We start from the raw sequence: 22,084 nt of genomic DNA, 5'->3' as shown, positions 1-22,084 counted from the left end.
AAGTAGGTGTAGGAGGGAATGGAACTCCCTGTCAAGTGTTGTATGAGGCTTTGCTTTATCTTCTACCCTACCATTCTCAGTTGAAGTTTAAAGGAACGTAGTTGGACACTCTGTCCTAGAAGATATGATCTCAAGAAGATACGACAATGTGGTTGGACACTCTGCCCTAGAAGACACAATCTCCAGAAGATACAACAATGTGGTTGCACTCTCTGCCCTAGAAGATGCAATCTCCAGAAGATGTAACAATGTCAGATTTAAATCCCTAGAAGCTGCCAGCCAGAGTTAAATATTCCCAATTCAGTCTAATAGTTCCTGAAAGAAGACACAGACACACAAACATACACAAAAAATTGGATAACCTCAATATTCTACACCGTGAAGATATTTTGGGCTTAAACCTAGTGGCAGAGATGCTTATCAAAACAGCACTCCCCACCCCCCTCCCCATGCATTATGAAAGGAGATTGACAGGAGGCAATCACAGCAGGAAGGCAAATAATAGGAAGAAAAATCAAATCACACAGGAGAAATGTCTGTCATTTAGAATCCCGACAAATAAACTATTCCAATAATTAAAGGAGAATTGTGTGCTCTGCTGCTCCAGGCCTCATTCCACTTGAGGTGGACAAATAAATTGGAAGACTAACATATGGACATAAAGTGGGTAACAAAAGTTTGTATAAGATATTGTCGGCTTAGATCAGTGTGAATGAGGATAGAAAATGCATTAATGGAACCTGTCAGTGCTGGCTGCTCAACTTGGGCAACTTCAAGCTGCATGGACTTCAATTCCCAGAATTCCCCAGCCTGCATCTATGTTTTAGTAGGCAACTGGAAATAAAGCAATTATTTCAGCAGTTTCAATGCAGCATCTAATTTTCTACCACCCATCCTCCTAGCAAACACTCACGTAAAATAGAGCACAACTCGCTTAACGTTCTGTTCCTCCTGACCCCACCAGGAGTAAAACAAAATCATACCAGGAGAACTTTGAAAGGAATTCTCAAATAATTTGAGAGTGAGGTAGGGAAAAAAAAATCAGAAATCTCTTTCACAAGGGAAAAAGAGCTCAAGAAATCAAGCCAGCATTTAATAAAACATCTAAACTAGGAAAATGGTGTTGTGTAAACTTTGGTATTGGTTCCTGTGGCGCTCTAGGGAAGTGAAAGTTGGGGTTTGAAGAGGGAAGGAAGAGTGTCTCTTTTGAACTTCGATGTTGGAGAAGACTCTTGAGAAGACCGTGGACAGCGAAGGAAACTAAGCAAGGATTCATCAAAGAAATAAACTCAACATTCTCGCTCAAGGCTCAAAAGACCAGGCTCAAGTTATCCTACTTCAGACATGTTATGGGAAGACCCAGCTCTCTTGAGAAGGTCTTGATGCTGGGAAGGGTGGGGGAAAAAAGAGAAGAAGAAGACGTAGACATATCCAGTTACATGAATAATGGAAGATGTAAAGAACCAGATTGAGCACAGATTGTTATTGGGGGGGAGGAAACCGCAATCTCTGTAAATACTCAGAGTTGACAACCACTTAATGGAACATAATCAATCAATCAACCAATCCATCAGTGTCCCTTATCCCTGTAGACAAGGGGGAATTGCAAGATCAGGTTCCTACTGCTATGGATTCTCAAAAAAAATCCATCCTTAGTTATGTACAAACACTACCCAGGGTCTGTGTCATGTTGCCACCTGCCTAGCAACAACAGAATGTCCATCTTTACTCCTTGTTGCTACACAAATGGTGACAAGAGCCATGAACGCAGGCTACCAGCAAGTAGCTTTCCTAGGCAAATCACTTTTCCTGAAAATAGGAATGACATCAAGTTTCAGCTCATTCAATTTCCCCACTCTGACCTGATGATTACAACACATTATAGCATTTCATTGATCCGCCTTGTTGTGTTTTGCCCTTATAGAGAACAAGTTCAATAACACTCAATATTATATTTTTATTACACTCAAGTGCTGTGTTCACCTGTTCATATTTTGTTTTCTGTCTTCCTTTGGAGTTTGCGGCCCCAGAGCCCCCAACCCTGGTAATCGTCTCATTATCCAAATGAGGTTGATGGCATACCTCCCTAGTCTAGAGTTTGTTCAATCAGACCCCTACAGTCAACCAAGTGGATGTCATTAGTTTTCTCATGCAAAAAGCAGCAACTGAAGCTGAGCCAATCTTTCCCGGGAAAAAGAGAGAAATGTTGGACTCCAGATCCCACCAAATTAATATATACAGGTAGTTCTTGACATACAACCATTCATTGAATGAGCGCTCGAAGTTATAACAGCAGGGCTTTTTTTGTCATAGAACGCTCAGAACGGAGTTCCGGCACCTTTTTTTGGATGGACCCTTGTAGGGTAGGCAAGGCAGGTTGTATGACATGTGTGAGTTCCGGCACCTTTTTCTTTTACAAAAAAAGCACTGTATAACAGTAACTTTAAGGCACAAGCCTTAAAGTTGCCAAGGTTGGACAGGTGTGGCAACCTAGAATGTAGTCCTTGATTTACAATCATTCATTTAGTGGCCATTCAAAGTAACAATGGCATTGAAAAAAAGAGACTTATGACCATTGGTTACATGATTGTTGCAGCATCCTTGTGGTGCTTGAGCAACAATATAATTAGTGGAACAATCTGCCTCCAGAAGTTGTGGATGCTCTTTTTAAGTTGAGATTGGACAACCATTTGTCTGAAATTGTATAGGGTCTCCTGTTTGAGCAGGGGATTGGACTAGATGGCTTCCAAGGTCCCTTCCAGCTCTGTTATTCCATTATACAGAGGATATGGCTTTCCTCTGAATTTGGTTTCAAATTTAGGAAGGAGTATTATGATACAGAGTTTGTGTCAAAACTCATTTCTTTCCATCAAAGTGATTTTTCTCCTACCATTCATGAATCAATATTCACAAAATTTCAAACTCTTCTATTACTACAGAGAGTGGCTACAATTTCTTCTTTCCCTTTCATGGTTTCTTTTATTGTCCAGTCTTTCTTCCGAATCCCAATTGATCTGGAAGATTATTTTTTTTTACCAGATTAATCCTGGCCTTCAAGCCCATTTTGTTTACTTTAACTGGTTCACATCATCGGTTTTTGCTTTTGCAACAGAGGCACATTGGGTAACATTCACAATTCCAGCGAAATGTCAACCTTCGTTCTTTCTGTGCATGGAAATTCTCCAGTGCTCAGCTCAGCTCATGCAGGTGGCAGAAACGTTACCTCCAAGAACAATTCAGGTTCCTTGTGCAATCATATCAATATGGCTTTTTGGCTGTCCTGATCAATATGCATTTAGATGCTGCGCAAAAGTTGTTTGCTGCATCGATGTACAATCAGATCGAAATGGAGTTTTGGTACGAACGTGAACCCATGAAATTGCTCTGCTCAGCTCAGTATTATGCATGCAGACTGATAGCTATTCTCCCCTCTAGGATTTGAGAGGTTTCTCTGTTGCCACCATTATGGAAATGCAAGGATTCAGCATGAGATAAAGGTAGTCCTCAATTTACAACCACAACTGAGCCCAAACTTTACGTTGCTAAGCGAGACATAAAGTATTAAGTGAGTTTTGCCACATTTTATGACCTTTCTTGCCATTGTGGTTAAGCGAATCACTGTGGTTGTTAATTTAGTCATGTGGTTGTTAAGTGAATCTGGTGGACTCTGCTTGTCAGAAGGATGCAAAAGGGGTGGGGGTGTCACATGATCCCAGGGCACTGCAACCGTCATGAGTATGAGTCAGTTGCCAAGCATCTGAATTTTGACCATGTGACCCTGGGGATGCTGCGATGGTCATAAGTGTGAAAAAGGGTCATCAACCCCCTTTTCCCCAATGCCATTGTAACTCTGAACGGTCCCTAAATGAGTGGTTGTAAATCAAGGACTTATCTGCACTTCATACCTGAAGTATAGGTTAACTACTAACTTACAAGCAGCAGATGTGCAAAAGCACATATTGTTTTAAATATAATTGCTTGCAACTTTTTAAAAAACTGCCAGAAATTATGCATATACAATAAGCTATGTAAAAAATGGGTGTAACATACCTAGACCAAAAAAAAAGAGAGATCAGTTGAATCGACAGAGAACATTTACTGGAGAAAACTTCAAAATCAGGAAGGAAACTAAGAGGAGGAGAAACGTATAGGTGTTCCTGTTCTAAACATCTAAAGAAGACTCTTTGGTTATACTTAAGGGTGAACACAGAAAACAAAGATAACTTGCAAAGAAGTAAAAAAAAAGAACAGCAATCCATGAAATTTAAGGTCAGAGTAAATTTTACTACTTACCTTGCCCACAGGTTTTGGAAAGGGAGGTCTCTGATTTTCAGGAATTAAGATTGGAGAAACAACAATGGACCTTCTTTGCCGTACGCTCCCCAAGCCCTCTTCTGCCTTAAAGAGTTCCTAAGGTGGAATAGAAGAATGATTTAATTTGCACCGTGGCTTTCAAGGACGCCACGATTCATTATTACTCTTGAGAACCACAACCACAATGTCCATGAGCCTCAGGCCAAGTAATAACCTTTCAGTGCCCACTGTACAATTTGTCCAAGAATAATGCTTGATGTACGACCACAAATGAGCCCAAAATTTATGTTGCTAAGGGAGGCACTTGTGGTTCCAGCTCCCCCCTGAGCTTTGGATGGGCCAAGATCTCCAGTCCTTTCGCCGCGGCCTCAAAACACTCCTTTTCCACCTGGCTGACCTAGACTGACAGGGATTTTAATTATATTTATTTATTTTATTTGTTTTATTTATTTTATTACATTTATATACCGCCCTTTCCCGGAGGACTCAGGGCAGTTTACAGCGTAATTAAAAACCAAAATACAAATGTTAAAAAACCAAGTTTTAAAAAAAAATTAAATTTATCCCTGTATAAGTAAAACCCCAATTAAAATAAATTAATCCTCAGCCTGGGCCAGAGAGCTCGAAGAGCCAGGTCTTCAGGTCCCGGCGGAATGAACGGTACAATTTACAAGTTACAATTCTAACTTTATTCTTTAATTTATTTTAATTTATTTCAAATTTTATTTTTTAATTTACTGTACAGAGACCTTTAAGTTTTGATGTTGTTAGCCGCCCTGAGTCCCTCGGGAGATAGGGCGGGATATAAATCCCATTAATTAATAAATAAAATAAATAAATAAGTAGGCTTTGCCCCATTTTAGGACCTCTCTTGCCACAACTGTTAAGGTGAATCGCTGCAGTTGTTTAGTGAGTCACACAGTTGTTAGGTGAACCTGGCTTCCTCATTGACTTTGCTTGTCAGAAGGTCACAAAAGGGGATCACATGATCCCCGGACCCTGCAACTGTCATAAATGCATGCTAGTTGCCAAGGGTCTGAATTTTTATCACGTGACCATGGAGATGCTAAGACGGTTGTAAGTGTGAAAAACCATCTCAAGTTCCTTTTCTCAGAGCTTTTGTAACTTCAAACAATCACTAAATGAACAGTTGCAAGCGGAGGACTACTTATAATAAATAAATAAATAAATAAATAATAAAGTGGTGTCAAGACTCATATCCAGGAGCCAGGAGAGAATCGTTTCTTATGATCACATCCCCAGTTTCATTATTTCACAAGGTTTCATCCTACATCTAAATCTTTTCCAGCCTCCAGGCTACTGCCTTAATAATCCAGATTTCCACTGTACAAAACACAACAGACCCTGAAGGGATAATTTGGTTTTGTCCGTGGCCTTCAGGGCTCTTTGCCATGACTGGGAAAATTTAGAAGGCTTTGACTTTCTTGGACCAAGAGAGCTCTTTGTTCCCTTCCGAGCAAGGAAAAGACACGACTGTTCTTGTGAATCCACTCTGGGATGGAACCCGGCAGTGGATTATCTAAAATAAGATTGTAGCCTTGCTGTAACTGATCACAAAATCCATCCATCGCAATTCTCCTGGTGATTGGCCCAAAGTAACCTACCTGAATTTCCTGCCTAACGGGGGGACTAGAACTCACTGTCTCCTGGTTTCTGTTTCTGGTGCCTTCATCACTAGACCAAACTTAGTTTTTTGTTTAAATTTATATTAAATGGGGAGCAATCTTCATAATTTAAAATTGCGTTATGTGGTTTGCTGACTTGACACAGCCACAAAAATTAGCGTTTTTGATGTCTCTTTCCAGCCATCTACTGCTTCTGCTGATTTTTGCAGTCCTAATCCGCTACTCCTACAGTATTTTACCAGTATTCTTGTTAAATTAAATTCACATTCAATTTCTTTACCATGCTTTGTTTTGGCTTAGTCAGTGAATGATTCATGCAAGTGACATAGCCTTTTTCACATAATAATGTGGTGATATGAATTTGTTTAACTGATAATATTATAGTGCCAAATCTGGGTATAACCTTACTTTGAATTGGTAGGTGTTTTCCTCCTCCTTGGTCTTTTTGAGTAACTATTGCAAGGATGGTAGAAGTTGAAAAAGAGGGTTTTTTTCTGATGTTGTCTTAGCTCTAATTATTGCTATTAATTGAGACAGACTAGGTCTATAATTTACAGTACAAGATCCCATTTGGGAATCAGGCATTCTGACTGTGCTAATTGATGGGGTCTTTTTGTGTTGCAATCTGAATACGTACCATTGCCTCCTAAAATGTGCAGTGCTTCAGTTTTAAGCCTCTGCACATTTTATCCCTGAATATATTTATTTATTATTAGAATCAAACCCCACCAATCGACACAAGCCCTCGTGGTAGTTTACAGCATTTCAAAAGGACACAAAATATAAAACAACAAATGGTACAGTTAGGATCCTGTTTTATCATTTTCATGTTCAGAATAATTTGTAAAAAAAACTGATAAAGGAGAATATTTATAGTTCAGGGTTGAAATGAGGGGTCCTTGGTGCTCTCTGAGTTGGCGGTTTTCTTGCAGATGTTTCATCTATCTATCTATCTATCTATCTATCTATCTATCTATCTATCTATCTATCTATCTATCTATCTATCTATCTATCTATCCAGTGCTTTTTTGTAAAAGAAAAAGGTGCCGGAACTCACACAAGTCATACAACCCGCCTTGCCTACCCTACAAGGTTCCATCCAAAAAAGGTGCCGGAACTCCGTTCTGAGCGTTCAATGAGAAAAAAAGCCCTCTATCTATCTATCTATCTATCTATCTATCTATCTATCTATCTATCTATCTATCTATCTATCTATCTATCTATCTATCATCTATCTATCTATCTATCTATCTATCTATCATTTATAAACTATTATTTGTATAATTTATTAGCTGTTAATCTTACCTTAAGGTACCTCTAGGTAGCTTATAGTATTAAAACTTGTAAAAGTTCTCTTGTTTTTAAATATGCTAAACTTTTGATCCATACCTGGTTATACCGGATCACATTCTACAGGCTAATATACTGATTCAATTGGGGGGGAGGAGGGAAAATCCTGACCATTATTGAGGGTTTCTCAAGATCAGAGATAGCATCTCCAATCTGCTTGTTTATCTCTTTACCTATCTGTTGGAAAAATCTCCTAGGGACCCTAATGCCTTTTACAATTTAAATGAATGGCCGGCCGGCCTACTACTAACAAACACCATCATTCTTCACAACAAAATCTTCATTAGAAGTTGTCACGGGAATGAGTGAAGGGCTGGACTGTCATCTATCACCCTGGAACCAAACTCGTCCTCGGTGAGATGATCCATATGTATCCCATTATGGCTGACCAAGGGACCCGTGGGTTTATTTCTGCTTGAAGCCCAGTAATATATGAGTTCGGCTCAGTTTGATAGAGCAGAAATGAAGCAATAACATTTTCCCATAGTCTAAATTAATAAAATTCACTTTCCAATTTGGCAGAATCCCCAATGGCAATTTAAAGGAAATAGCTCCAGTTTCCTGATGCCACAAAAACAGCCTGAAGCTGGAACCGGTTCGGATGTTTAGGGGCAGCTGACTTTTAGAGGATTTCAGGGGAATTGAGAGGTACTGAACTTTTTTCCCCCAGATTTTTCATTTTATTAAAAATAAAAATAAAAAACTCCAAAAAAAAGGGTGGGTGGGTGGGAATGTACAAGATTAAAATTTCAAAATCCTCTGTTAACAAACTCTTATTGTATTCGACGCATGGAAAGTTTACCACGGCTTCTGATTTATCCCACATCATCCCAATATTCATTCTGATTCATCCTTGAGGATAGGGAAGAGTGAGAGGTTACAGGAATGCAGGGAAAGAAATGAGATAAATGGCATAAACCACCACTAAGAGGAAGAAACGCTTATTTTCCTTTGCACAAAAATGATTTTTTTAAAGAAAAACAAAAGTAATGAAACCCAACTCCTAGTTTACTTCCTATTCTTTTGAGAATTTCCCTCCTTCTTTCTTGTTACAAAAAAAAGGATACACTGATATTTTGGGGGACGTGTGCGGTCTCTGCAAGGTTATGGACCTCTTGTTTAGATGAGGATCAATAAAGAGATGGGGCAGACTGGAGTTGTTTGAAGGCATCTTTTAGCGATTTTTTTTATGTCCAATCGTGGCAGCTACATTGCCAGATTAATGGGGAAATTGATCTTGTCTGGAATGCAATATATTCTTGCCTTCAAAGAGATGCTCGGGATATAATTAATATCTGTCCAGGATAAAAAGACAAGTCTTCTTTAAATTAAGTGTAGCTCCTAGCCTGAATTTATTCATCAACTGCTTTCCTTAGCAATAATCTAGAAGTAGATTCCTGATGATTCCCCATTGACACAGTCCCAGATCTAACCCTGCTCCAGGAGAACATTTTGCCAATTTGGATCAGACCATGTGAGTATCATATAGCATTGCAGAAGCAAAATAAATGTGACCTTGTTTTAAATATACATATTTTTCTTTAGCTGAGATTGTCCTTGTTAACTTGTTACAATCCTCCTCCTCTCCTCTTTTACCACAGTCCTCCTCCTCCTCCTCCTCCTCCTCCTCCTCCTCCTCCTCCTCCTCCTCCTCCTCCTCCTCCTCCTCCTCTCCCCTTCCCTCCTCCTCTTTTACCACTGTTTCTCCTTCTCCTTCTTTCTCCTTTTCTACTACTACTCCTTGCTGTCTAAGCATAAATTATTCTCTAGGACAATTGGCAAAAAGAAGCAAAATACACATTTGGATTGGCTGTTGTTTTTAGCTATCAACAGGGCAAGCTATTTCTTCAATCATTATTGACATTACTGGGCATATTTTCATTTGAGCCAGCTGTAAATTCTGCCTAGGGCTGGGATGATAGCACGCTGCTCATTAAACAGAATGATTGTGCAATGCTACACCGACCATTAAATGTATCCTGGGTGATCAGGTGTGCAACCGCCTAACCAAAAGAAATTTAACTGGTCTGACCTCTCAACCAGGGTCTTCAGAGGGCTTTTTTTTTTGCAACAGGAGAAAAAAGCCTTCCTATGGCTCATGTAAGGGACGTGGTGGCTCAGTGGGTTAGGACGCTGAGCTTGTCGATCAGAAGGTCGGCAGTTTGGCGGGTCGAATCCCGAGTGCTGCATAACAGAGTGAGCGCCTGTTACTCGTCCCAGCTTCTGCCAACCTAGCAGTTCGAAAGCACATAAAAATGCAAGTAGAAAAATAGGGACCACTCCGGTGGGAAGGTAACAGCCTTCTGTGCGCTTTTGGCATCTAGGCATGCCGGCCACATGACCACGGAGACGTCCTCGGACAAGCGCTGGCTCTTCAGCTTTGAAACGGAGATAAGCACTGGCCCCTATAGTCGGAAACGACTAGCACGCATGTGCAGGGGAACCTTTACCTTTACCTTATGGATCATGTCCCTATGTTTATTTTAGATGATTTATCAATGCTATTCTGGGCTTAAAGGCCTAAATCATCTTTTTGATTATCATATTGATGTGTTATTCTCATGGTATTGCTTTGTCATTTTTTATTATAATAAACCAACCAACCAGCCAGGGAAGCACAGTGAGGAAACTACTTCCAAGGAGAAAATTGAAGGACAGCATTGCAGCTGTTACATGGCATAGGGGTGACTTGTGTTTCCCTTGAAACCTCATGGCGATCTACCTATTTACCTTATCTATCTATCTATCTATCTATCTATCTATCTATCTATCTATCTATCTATCTATCATCTCTTGCCCTTCCCATGAATTAATGCATTATTGGCAAGACACTTGAGGGTTCTGTGAAAGAGATATTGAACTATGCTGGTGAAGTCTTGTCATGAAAATAAATACAGAATAAGAGTTGGAAGGGACCTTGGAGGTCTTTAGTCCAATCCCCTACTCAAGTAGGAGACCCTATACCATTTCAGACATGAGGCTGTCCACTCTCTCTTAAAATCCTTCAGTGATGGATCACAGACAACTTCTGAAGGCAAGTTGTTCCATGAATTAATTGTTCTCACTGTCTGGAAATTTCTCCTTAGTTCCAGGTTGCTTCTCTCCTTGATTAGCTTCCATCCATCGCTTCTTGTCCTGCCTTCAGGTCATTTGGAGAACAGCTTGACTCCCTCTTCTTTGGGGCAGCCCCTGAGACATTGGAAGACTGCTATCCTGTTGCCCCTGGTCCTTCTCTTCATTAAACTAGACCTACCCAAGTCCTGCAACTGCTCTTCATATGTTTTAGCCAGCACCCCAGGTCTATCCATTGTTTGGAAAAATCAAACCACCAGATCTTTCCTCCCTTTAGCAAATGTGTTATGGATGCATTCTCTTGTCTAGTTAAAAAAATATTCACAACTGGGAGACAAGCTGTGCATTCCTTGGGAAGTACATATTTGCAATACAGAAGATGATTTATATCTTGTCACTCTGTGCTATTCGTCATAACACCATTGTCTGGTATGTCTTCGCAGAATATAACTTCAGCCTGAATTCATTAGTTCCCAAGAAGCTCATTGTCTGAAACGCCGGGCAAAGGAATATCATCTGCTAATCAGTTTCCCCCTTCCTTTCACTCATGTGCCACTCACCAGAATGAGAGGCATGGGTTATTTTCTTGTAAAATCTACCACAGCCATGACATTTTGCATTGCAAATGGATTTCAAGTAAACTCTCTTCCTATCAGGCTTTCATACATCTGCAGAACGTAATTCAGAAAATACGCATTTCCTCCCCCCCTTTATAAAAAAAAAAGTTGGCAGACTAGGAAAGAAAGTAAACTTCGGTTAAACAACTTTTTTTCAGACCAAGATCTGCCCGTTTATGGGCCAGGATGAGAATTACAATTTGATTTCATTTAACATTAATTAAAATGACATGGAATTAGAACAGAACAGAACAGAGCAGAATAACAGAATTGGAAGGGACCTTGGAGATCTTCTAGTCCAACCCCCTTCTCAAGCAGGAGACCCTATACCAGGGGTGTCAAACTCAAAACATCATGTGATGTGTTGCGACATATCGCAACTTTTTTCCCATTACCAGAGCTAGGGTGGGCGCAGTTTTGGCATGATGCATCCGGCCTGAGGGCTGGCAGCTTGACACCCCTGCCCTATACCATTTCAGACAAGGGGCTGTCCAGTCTCTTTTTAAAAGCCTCCAGTGATGGAGCACCTGCAACATCTGAAGGCAACTTCTGTCCCACTGGTTAATTGTCCTCACTGTTAGGAAGTTTCTCCTTAGTTCTAGGTAGGAATTACTTAACTACAGCTCATATGGTTCCTCTCCACAAATTTAATGTTTTAAATAACATTTGAGGTGATTCATCACTTCAGTTGATGGGTGCTCCATCACTGGAGGTTTTTTAAGGAAAGATTGGATAGCCATTAGTCCGGAATGATATAGGATATAGGTTGGACTAGAAGACCTCCAAGGTCTCTTCCAACTCTGTTATTCTGTTATTCTCTTCCCAAATGTGGGATATTGGCCACAACTAATTCAAATGCTCAAATTGTCAATTCTTTCCCTGCCCAAAGTCATACTTCACCCTTCCTGCCAAGATTTCATTGCGGCTGACAGCCTACCCCAAGGGTGACTTCAAAAAATAATAAATATGAACATGTACGTGTGCATCTAATATTCCATGACGTGGAGTTACAGATATAGGTTGGGATGCATATCCAATATGGATTCCATTCCATTATGAGAATGAAGCACAAAAAAAAACCATTTCTCATTTCTCTAAAGCAATAGTGTGGGGTGTAAAAATTACTTTTAGATATTTTATTAGCTCTAGCAAGCAAGCACACTGCTCCCAAAGCTGGAGGTCGTGTCTGAAATAAAAATGTTCCCTACGAGTCTATGGAAACTCTGCTGGCATCCTTATACAGGGAAGCTACTTTAAACAAATATAACAAGAAGAGAAGTTTGAGCTCACAGCAGGAGCCCTTTGCAAATTCCTTCTGGGGTTGGAGGGATGGTATGTTACCAGGAATAATCCCCTTTCTCAACAAAGGAGTCCAGTGAGACCTAAAAAAGTGGGATCAACTTGCAAGATTGATGAGTGAGCAAGGCGAACAGTCTGGTTGTCTTCCTAAAAATCACAGCAGTGCACCGACCCCCCCCCCCACTCCCCAGGGGAAAAATTAGCTCTGGCATATTTGAACGTCTATCTGTTAAAAGCTGAGGTTCATTTTGTTTTGCCTTCATTTACTCAGTTCAAAAGATTTAGATTTTTCCTTAAAAAAGGGTTGGATAGTGACACTGGGGAGGGATGAGGAGGAAGACCCCCATGCATGTCTGAATTATTATGGGAGTGTTATCCACCAAGTTTTTAATTACAGGGGTTGCATTATATTATTACGTGTTATACACTTGTATACATGGATAGCTGGTCTGCTAGTGAGATGATTATTGGTTGTTATTCAGCTACACCCTGTAGAATTGTGGTTGAAGCAACACGACATTTTGTGAACAAAACAATGCAATCATACATCAAATTAAATCTGGCTCAGCTTGCATAGAGTGCCATGTTGAGTGGCCAGCACCCAAAACAGATCTGAAGCTTTAATAATTTCTTCCTAAATTAGGAGAATCTCAAAATCAAATCAATTACTTGAATTTCCATGTTAAATTGGATTCCACTCTTCTAATCTAATCTTGCCTATTTACCTACCACCACTAGGAAGTGTCTTCAAATCAGAACGTTGGCTGAACAATTCTCCCTGAAACATGAACTGTAACTCATACTCATCCTCTGCTTTGAACACACCCTAACCCTGCCTATCTCTGGCCCTCATGTTCCACAGAATCCATAACTACCTTCTTAATCCCCAATTAGATGCTGAATCCATGGAAAGAACTCATCTAGGCTGAATGACTTCTTCTGATTATGAGGAAGACAAATTCATCGGTCATTCATACATCCCTTCCGTGTAGAAGGCATTAAAAATACTAAGATTTATATTTCTGCACCAGGAAAAAAGCATACCTGGGAATATTGTTTGATCACAGCTCTGTCCATACATCACATTTTGACAGTGAATTACAGGATGTCCAGACCTTTGCAATTGTCCAGGAACTGATGGGAGATTGAATTTCAAAAATTCTGGACAAGAACAGTCTGCCTTGTTCGAATAGGTTTTTTTTTTACATATAGTAACTAAAATGTTTTCTCTGCCAATAACAGAAGGGGGGTGGGACTCATATTTCAATAGTCATGAGTGTGGGATCCACTTCATTCAAAATACAAAGATGATTCTGCATTCTATGAGATTTTTTTAAAAAAATAGCCAATTCCCCTAGAAAGACACTTCAAGTAGGTTTATGAAACCACAGCTATTTGAAGAATTAAAAGTCACTCCTCTAGTTTTCCATGGGAGCAACCTACCGCAATTTCCTTGAAGATTTATCAAGATGAAGGTGCAATTCAGAGAGATTCATTTATTTAATGTATGGCACTGGTCACATTGAAAGCCAGAAATCTGCACTGTGATTACAGAATAATTCAGAGAGAAGTAGAAGATTGAGTCCATCACCTAAATCTCCATTTTGCATAGAAAGATCTAAGGAATGGATGTTCTGCTTGTTGTCAACCAGTTTCTTCATTGCTGACAAATGAACTAACTAATGGATAGTGATAACATGCTTACTTAGGAGGGGGTGGAGACCCTACCTTCTTTTTTTTTTTTTAAAAAAAAATCCAGTTCACTCCAACTTTCTCTCCTCCCAAAAAACACACAAACAAAAAAAACCTGCAAGAGCTTTAATCCATTTCACAGCTTGGTTTTTGCATTTACTCTTCCTCCCAATTACTTAACAGACATTAACTGCTTGGTGTGAAGAGCTTAGCAATTCGGTGCACAAAGGTGCAAATAAGGTCAAACCCTTAAGGTGTGACCTTGCATCACGCGCGTTCCATGTAATATGCCAACGAAAGGCAATTTATTGGGGCACAGTAAGAAAATGTTTAGCTCATTTCACGGTGATTCCGAGTAGAAATGTATGAAAAAAAAGCTTCTTGTTAAGCTTACAAAAAGACAAGATGGCGCTCTTTTTACCCTTTTTCATCCCCTCTGGACCTTTCAGTGCCTCCTGGCCTCATTTACTGGCAGCATTTCATAGCATGTGAGCAACTGATCCTTCTTGTTTGTTTTCTCAACGAGGTATTGAGACACCCCAAATTTGCACAGCAGAAAAGCAAATGAGAAAACAATGAACACGGTCACTTTCCAGAGAGGGCAATGTGGTAGAACCTAAACCAAGAGGGAAAACTGATGCATGTTGCGGTGTAGAAGATAACCTTCACCCAGTCAGCTAAAACTAAACAATTACAGTTGAGTTTGCCCAAACTTGGCAAATGGAGTATCTGTTCTGAGTCTTCAATCTAAACAGGTTGTCCTTGCTCACTTGAGATGAAGAGGGAACAAATCACGGCTTCTTCTTTCTTTCATTCATTCCCCGCCTTTATTATTTTTACCAATAACTCAAGGTAGTGAATGTATCCAACATATCTTCCTCCTCCTATTTTCCCCATAACAACAACAACATCCCTGTGAGGTGCATTGAGTTGAGAGAGTATGATTGGCCTAAGGTCACCCAGCTGGCTTTCCTGGCTAAGGCAGGACTAGAACTCACCATCTCCTAACGATTAGGCCAAAATCACCAACTGGCTTTCATGCCTAAAGTGGGACTAGAACTCATAGTCTCCTGGGGATTGGCGCAAGGTCACCCAGCTGCCTTTCATAGCAAAGGTGGGATTTGAACTCCAGGACAACTGCTTTCTAGCTTGGTGCCTTAACTTCGAGACCAAACTGGCTCTATTTAAAGAGAGAGTCACATAGAGGCTTCTTAAAATTAAGTGTAGATAATTAACTATCCACACTGCACATTAAAAAAACAACATCTGGATTCTCCTTGTCTCTAGTAACCAGGGACAGCAGAAACTCATTTAAGGGAGCCATCGTCAATCTTCGGATGAATTGCTCCCAAGAAACTCACAGCTTACAAAGTGATCTCCTCGTGTCCTATGACGCAACCAAGTTGCCTTCTCAGCTTGAATTGGTCTCGCTTTAGACTCAGACAAGGCCCTTGTTGAACAGCCAGGATTGACGCAGTCATTATCTTTTTTTCCCTTTGTGCAGCCCACACTTTCCTTTTGCCATGCTGCTCAAGAAGAATCAGAGACGACAATTTAATGAACTCTCAGTTATTACAACAGCAATGGCTTGGAGATGACTTTTAGTACCTGCTGTGTCTTAATCATCTGAGCTCTTGCTTAGAAGAATGCTTCTTGGTCACTAGGAAGAGCAGGAGTAGGAGTCGGTCTGTCAGAGAAGAAAGGCACCGAAGCCTGTTTTCCATTTTCCCATCTGCCAGGAAGGCCGGTGTTAAAATGAGATGCACCCACCGCTACTTATACAATTCTTTGTAGGAGTCTGAATGATCCCATCCTAGCTCTCTCTAAGATTTAGGCAGAGAGAGCAATTTGAGATAAAATTATAGGAGTTTCTTTCTTTTGGTTAAAAAAACAACCCTGCGAAGGGTAGTTAAGGCAATGTACCCATATCATTTTCAGAGAGAGAGCGAGCGAGCTATTCTTGCTTCCATTGAATACAAGGCTGCTATTCCTGATCATTAAATTCCAATTTGTATTTAATATTTCAAACAGCATTCAGGTGCCTGAGTGTGAATTCGTTTTTCTGACTGTGAATTTTTCTCTTGTATCGTAGTTATGAGAACAGAGTTACTTTCTTCACAGCACCCTGGCACGATTTCTCCTTTATCTATGCATTTTGTTCATCCCAGATTGGTTCTCAAAACAGATTATAATTAAAATTCACAGATGTTTAGATTATAACTACAGAGTTGCAAGTAAGCAGATATCTATTTAGGAATTCATGTTGTTGTTCAGTCCCCATGTCCTCCATTGTTGTTGTTGTTGTCCCTGTCCTCCATTGTCTCTTGGCCCTTGTGTCATTGTGTGGATGACACTATCTAACCATCTCATCCTCTGCCGTCCCCTTCTCCTTTTGCCTTCAATCTTTCCCAATGTCAGGGTTATTTCCGATCAGTCCTCTTCTCATTACATGGCCAAAGCATTTGAGCTTCAACTTCAACCATTCAGGAATAGTGTGAACAAAATACGATTGTTCAACAATTGGAGGGCTTGTTTGTTTTAATCCTCAGAAAGTCAACACTATGTAGCAATACTTGATTGCATGCTGGCCTGACTAGTTTCTGAGCGATAGATAGTCACACCCTTATCTATGTGTGAAGGAGTTCTGACGGTGTAATTTAGAGGGAAAGAATAGAAATATTGGAGAAACAGGGTCACGTCTTATAACTCCAACAGTAATTCCTCAGCTTCGCCCCAGGATATTCTAAAGCTGACAAAAACCCCATTTTGACTATGATTACAAACTCCTAGGAAATCAATTCACATCATTTATCCTTGAACCTTTTTCAACCAATCATTTGTTGTTTTTTTCTTTCTCTTTCTCATTGCTGTAAGTATAAATGAAAATCTAGCACATAGACCTAGAACCTAGAATAATAGAATCGGAAGTTACCATCGAGGTCTTCTAGCCAGGGGTAGGCCACCTTGGCTCTTTTATGACTCGTGGACTTCAACTCCCAGAATTCCTGAGCCAGCCATGCTGAGGGGAAAGAGAGAGGTTTCCAAGCTGAGCCATGCTGGCTCAGGAATTCTGGGAGTTGAAGTCCACGAGTCATAAAAGAGCCAAGGTTGCCTACCCCCTGCCCTATACCATTCCAGACAAGTGGCTGTCCAGTCTCTTTTTGAAAGCCTCCAGGGATGGAACACCCACAACTTCTGAGGGTAACCCGTTCCATTGGTTGATTGTTCTCACTGTCAGGAAATTTCTCCTCAGTTCTAGGTTGCTTTTCTCCTTGATTAGTTCCCATCCGTTGCTTCTTGGGCTGTCTTCAGATAATTTGGTAAATAGTTTGACCCCCTTGTCTTTGTTGTTGAATATTAATCGAAAGTTAAATTGCTGGATTACAGGGCAGTCTTGGGAAATATTTATTATTCTTGATATCTAGGTCACTAGTCAGCAGGATGAAAACCTGCCCTGCCCTGAATTCCATCAGCCACTCCCTGCTAAGAACTTTCAGGAGAAGGAGAAACATTCTGATCATCTCAGAGAGAACAACCAAACATACAGCAGAGTCATGTCAAGATATGCCTGAGACTGCTAGCTTGCTTGTATGCTATTACAACCACGTTCTGAACCATAAAAAGAAAACATCTCTTGCAAAGCCACAAAAGAGGGTTCACATCCTAGGAAGAACATTCACACTGCAAACCATCTGGATGATCAGAGAAGGCAGAAGAGGATTAAGCAAGCCAATGGGCAAAGATGGGATAGAAAGTCTGGATAGGTGTGAGACTGGCAGGCTCACAAAATAGAAATGGTGTGTTTTAATTGAGAAATAGAGCAACTTTCCTCCCCTCAATGGCACCTTCTTAGAAAGAGGTCTAGGATACAGTACATCAAGCCTGACATATACAAGATGGAAGCCACACACTTTTTTTATGGCGTTTGTAGACAGCCTTTCATAAATTGCACAATGCCAAGCAATCAATGTGACATTCACTGTTTCAGTTTTTAAATATGGGTGTTTCATCACCATCTAGTCCTCTCTTCTCAAGGCTAAATACTCTCTGAACCTCTAAGCTCTCTTCATATGACTAAGTTTTCAATTCCAGGTCATTCTTGTTCCCTTTTTCTGAACCAGTTCCAATTTGTCTAAATCCTTCTTGAAGGGTGATACCCAGATGGAGGCTGCTTAATGAAGAGCAAAGTGGATTTATAAACTATACTATAGTTAATGCAATTTAGAGTTGAAAGTACATTTTTGTGCAAACACATTCCACTGCTGACTCACTTTGAGTATGCAATCACTTGTTACTCTGTTTTTCCCCCCTCCACAAGCGCTCATTACAAAACAAAATACTTTCTGTCTTACACCCATTTCCTACACAAAGGCATCATTTCAAATCACTGAATTTCATATTGATTGTCAAGCCATTAATCTGTCAAGATTTGTTGGGAATTTTATCTCAGTCTTCCAGATCTTTCTCTCTACTTGTTCATTTACAAATCCATCCCACAAATTATGTGTCGCCTGCAAATGCTTCTTTGACATCAATATATATTACATCTACAGCTTGCCTATAGTCTACTAACATATCTAATTATAAAACAAGAACAAATAAGATAAAGCTAATGTGCAAGAGAGACTTATTTTTCAAATTCATGCTTACTTCCAGACAGTACCATATAAATTTCAAACATTTTCAGAAGCATTTGTTCTTGGAAATCTTTCCAATAATAACTGATAGACTGATCTATAGATGCAGGTTTCAAACCTGTGTATTTCTGGTCTAAGCACGTCTCAATTCAGAATTCAAACCAGTTGCTGTGTGAATACAACATAACCTTTCATGTTATATTTTCAGAACATACATGTTTTCAGAATTTTTCTCTCTTTACCACTCTTGTGCCAAAGAAAGCTTCAAGGTGAAACTTTATTTTTTTTTTTTGCACCAGGGCAAGAAAGTTATATTGCTAACCATTCTGCCCCTCCCCCCCACACTCCGCCCCCCCCCCGCTATTCCCTGTAGTCTCCTATATTTGCCATTCAGACAAAAACAGCTGTGATAGCTAAACAAGAACTATCCATTTGTGTTTATTACGGCCTCTTCGTTATATAAAGGTTTAAACTGGATCTGCATATACTGTATGTGAGGGGGAAAAAATACACCTCTTGCTTAGAGGAAGATCAGAAATGCACTGTAAAGTCAGTGCTTTTTTTGTAAAAGAAAAAGGTGCCGGAACTCACACGTGTCATACAACCCGCCTTGCCTACCCTACAAGGTTCCATCCCAAAAAGGTGCCGGAACTCCGTTCTGAGCATTCTATGACAAAAAAAAGCCCTGTGTAAAGTAATGCAATTTTGCAACATCCAATATGTCTGGTTCATCCTCTAAACAGCAGTGAAAAGAATTCTGTATCACATACAAGGTCAAGTCTATCATCTGCCCTTCTTCTTCCTTGAATTTCAAAAGCATCCTGCTCTTAAATGTGCCAGCTCAGGCTTTATATAATATTGAATTCCAAAGAAATGTACTTTCATGTCCTCAGCTGATTGTGTTGTCCAGATTAGGCATTTTCATCAAAAGTTACTTAGCAGGCAGCTCAGTTCCACTCAAGGGAATTCAAACCGTGCTGCCTCATTGTTCAAGGCGGTAAGAAGGAAACTTCCAGCAACTCAAGTTGCTAGAAGAGTTATGTTTGGCTTGAGACAGTTTTCAGTGAAGGAGAAAGAGGAAGAGGAAGAGGAAGAGGAAAGGAGAGAAGCGAAGCTGACACAGAGAGAAGGATTAAGAGAGAAAATTTGGAAGACAATGAGAAAAATTATGAGGGAGGGAGAGAGGGAAGAAGGAAGGAGGCAAGGGAGGGGAGAAGAGAAGAGAAGAGAAGAGGGGAGGAGAGGGGAGGGGAGGAAAGGAAAGGAAAGGAAAAGAAAGGAGAGAAGTGAGGGGGAAGGGGAAGAGAGAAGGGAAGGGCTACGAAGGAGGAACCATCTATTGAAGTATCTACTGTTAAAATGGAAAGGAATAGAGAGAGAAGAATGGGCACTAGTAGCGAAAGGTGATATAAGCCACAATCTTTGTGAAGTCTTTGCAAACAATTGCTGAACAAAACAGAAAGAAGGATTGCATCAGATACACAGCCTTACTGAGAATCCTAGGAACTTTTGGGGGGGGAAGGAAGAGGAGCTGGAAATAAACCAAAATTAGAGGATGAAAGTCAGAAACTTATTTAAACCTTCCCGCCTCCATCCAGAATTTTTCCTTAAATATGTCACTGCTTAGTGTAGCGTCAGACAGAACTTGGCTAACATCTTCCTGCGGTGCCTGACCACCAATTTCTTCTTTATGTTCAAAAGCCCTAGACAAGGAGTTTATTGGGCATGAAAAATGTCACTGATGACACCCTAAATTTGCATCTGAAAATTGATTTTTGTCACACTGGGATTTAGGACAACCTCTTTTGGAAACCAGCGCTGCCACAAAACATAACCATCATTATTTGGCCACAAAAAGCACGTTTCAGCTCATTGTAAATTTCAGCTCTCCAAAGGACAAAGCTCAGCAGCTATTATTGATGGGCGGGCTGGAAGAGTTAGCTGGAGTAATATTTCTCGGTGATTTAATATTGACAGCCAAACTTTAGAAGTTTTCACAGTTTTCTCACTCAGAAGCTGACAGCAATTTCACTGGGCCCAAAGTAAAATAAATAAAAATAACAAGATATTCCAGCTACCTGATGTCACTAAATGTCACACTTCCTAGCGCAGAACGTTTTGGCAGCTTGCCAATCTCCTTCCAAAGAGAGGAGATATTTTATAGCCCCAGAAACCATTTCTACCTAAAATACCAATGGTATTTTGCACTTGTAGCTTGTGTGCCTTTAACAACACTATTTTTCATCTAAACTCTTGATGCCAACTCCAGTTAATGTTCAAAGAAAGGGTGTGTGTGTGTGTGTGTGTGTGTGTGTGTGAGAGAGAGAGAGAGAGAGAGAGAGAGAGGGAGGGAGGGAGGGAGGGAGGGAGGGAGGGAGAGAGAGAGAGAGAGAGAGAGAGATTGAGAGAGGCCAACCAATGATTAAGGCTAATTAGATTTTGGTGGATTTTCATAACCTTCTTCTGTAGGTATTTTATCTAATGAAAGGAATATTGTAGACAGTTCTGGTCCAAGGAGAACTGAGGAAGCTTCTTGGAGGAGAATTGAAATGTCTTCAAGGAAAAACAAGGAACTTCCAGTTGCCTTTTGAAAAAACACCTTTGAGACTATTATCTATATACTTCTTCCTTTATTTTAAGGGAAGGAAATAGGGCTTATAGACATCAAGAGTGAAAGCCATATTGAAAGATGCACAATTGCAGTCTTCTTCTTCTTCCAATGCGTCATGCCACATCGGCGCATTGGTCTATCTCAGTGTTTCTCAACCTTGGTGATGTTAAGATCTTGGTGATGTTAAGATCAACTCCCAGAATTCCCCAGCCATCACAGCTATCCAGTTCAATCTATATACCATTGGAAGCTACTTTACACAGTTCCATTATCCTAGTCCCATCTGGATCTGGAGTTGGCAACAAAGCCAAGAATCTCCATGCAGAAGAGGTGTTGTATCTCTGAGCTTCCTCAAAATAAAACAATAATTTAAAAAAAGACAACCCAAGGCTGTTCAAGTCCAATAGTGTTGATAGCGTCATTCACAGATTGCTCGCTTGACTCATTCTGGTTCTCACCTAAGGGTCTTCTGTTGATAAGCATGTCATTTCTTGATTGATTTGTCTCTTGCAGGTTCCTGTAATCTGTGAATGATGGACAGGTTTTCCACAGTTTTAAGTATCTGCCTCTTATGGAGGGGTCAAGATTAATAGCCTTCTTCTGTCATTGCAGTCTTTCAAAAAAGTCTTAATCAAGATACTTATTACATGCCACGATCATCCTGAAGTGTTTTTCCAATTAATAAATGGCTCCCCAAACACAGTTTAATGTACCATGTGCTGAGCAAATAATAATTACCAATAATAAATTGGACTGGATTAACCCAATACATTAGAACGTTATTAAGAGAGAGGGAGGGAGGGAGCGAGACCTATTACTTTGAAATGGGATGGAAAATATCATTCT

General features: G+C 40.2%; 1 protein-coding gene across 1 annotated transcript in view; it reads right to left on the bottom strand.

Moving 5' to 3' along the window:
- Positions 1 to 22,084, bottom strand: part of CDH13 (cadherin 13) — a 388,341-nt gene that overhangs the window by 206,124 nt on the left and 160,133 nt on the right. Inside the window, exon 4 of the mRNA XM_083370604.1 lies at positions 4,294 to 4,410. Within this exon, the coding sequence (XP_083226730.1) occupies positions 4,294 to 4,410 (117 nt within the window). The remainder of the gene's footprint in view (positions 1 to 4,293; positions 4,411 to 22,084) is intronic.

Source organism: Vipera ursinii (assembly GCF_947247035.1).
Source record: "Vipera ursinii genome assembly, chromosome: 10".
In the NCBI taxonomy this organism is placed as follows: Eukaryota; Metazoa; Chordata; class Lepidosauria; order Squamata; family Viperidae; genus Vipera; species Vipera ursinii.
The sequence above is the reverse complement of the archived record's forward strand: the minus strand, read 5'-3'. Positions and strand labels throughout refer to the sequence as shown.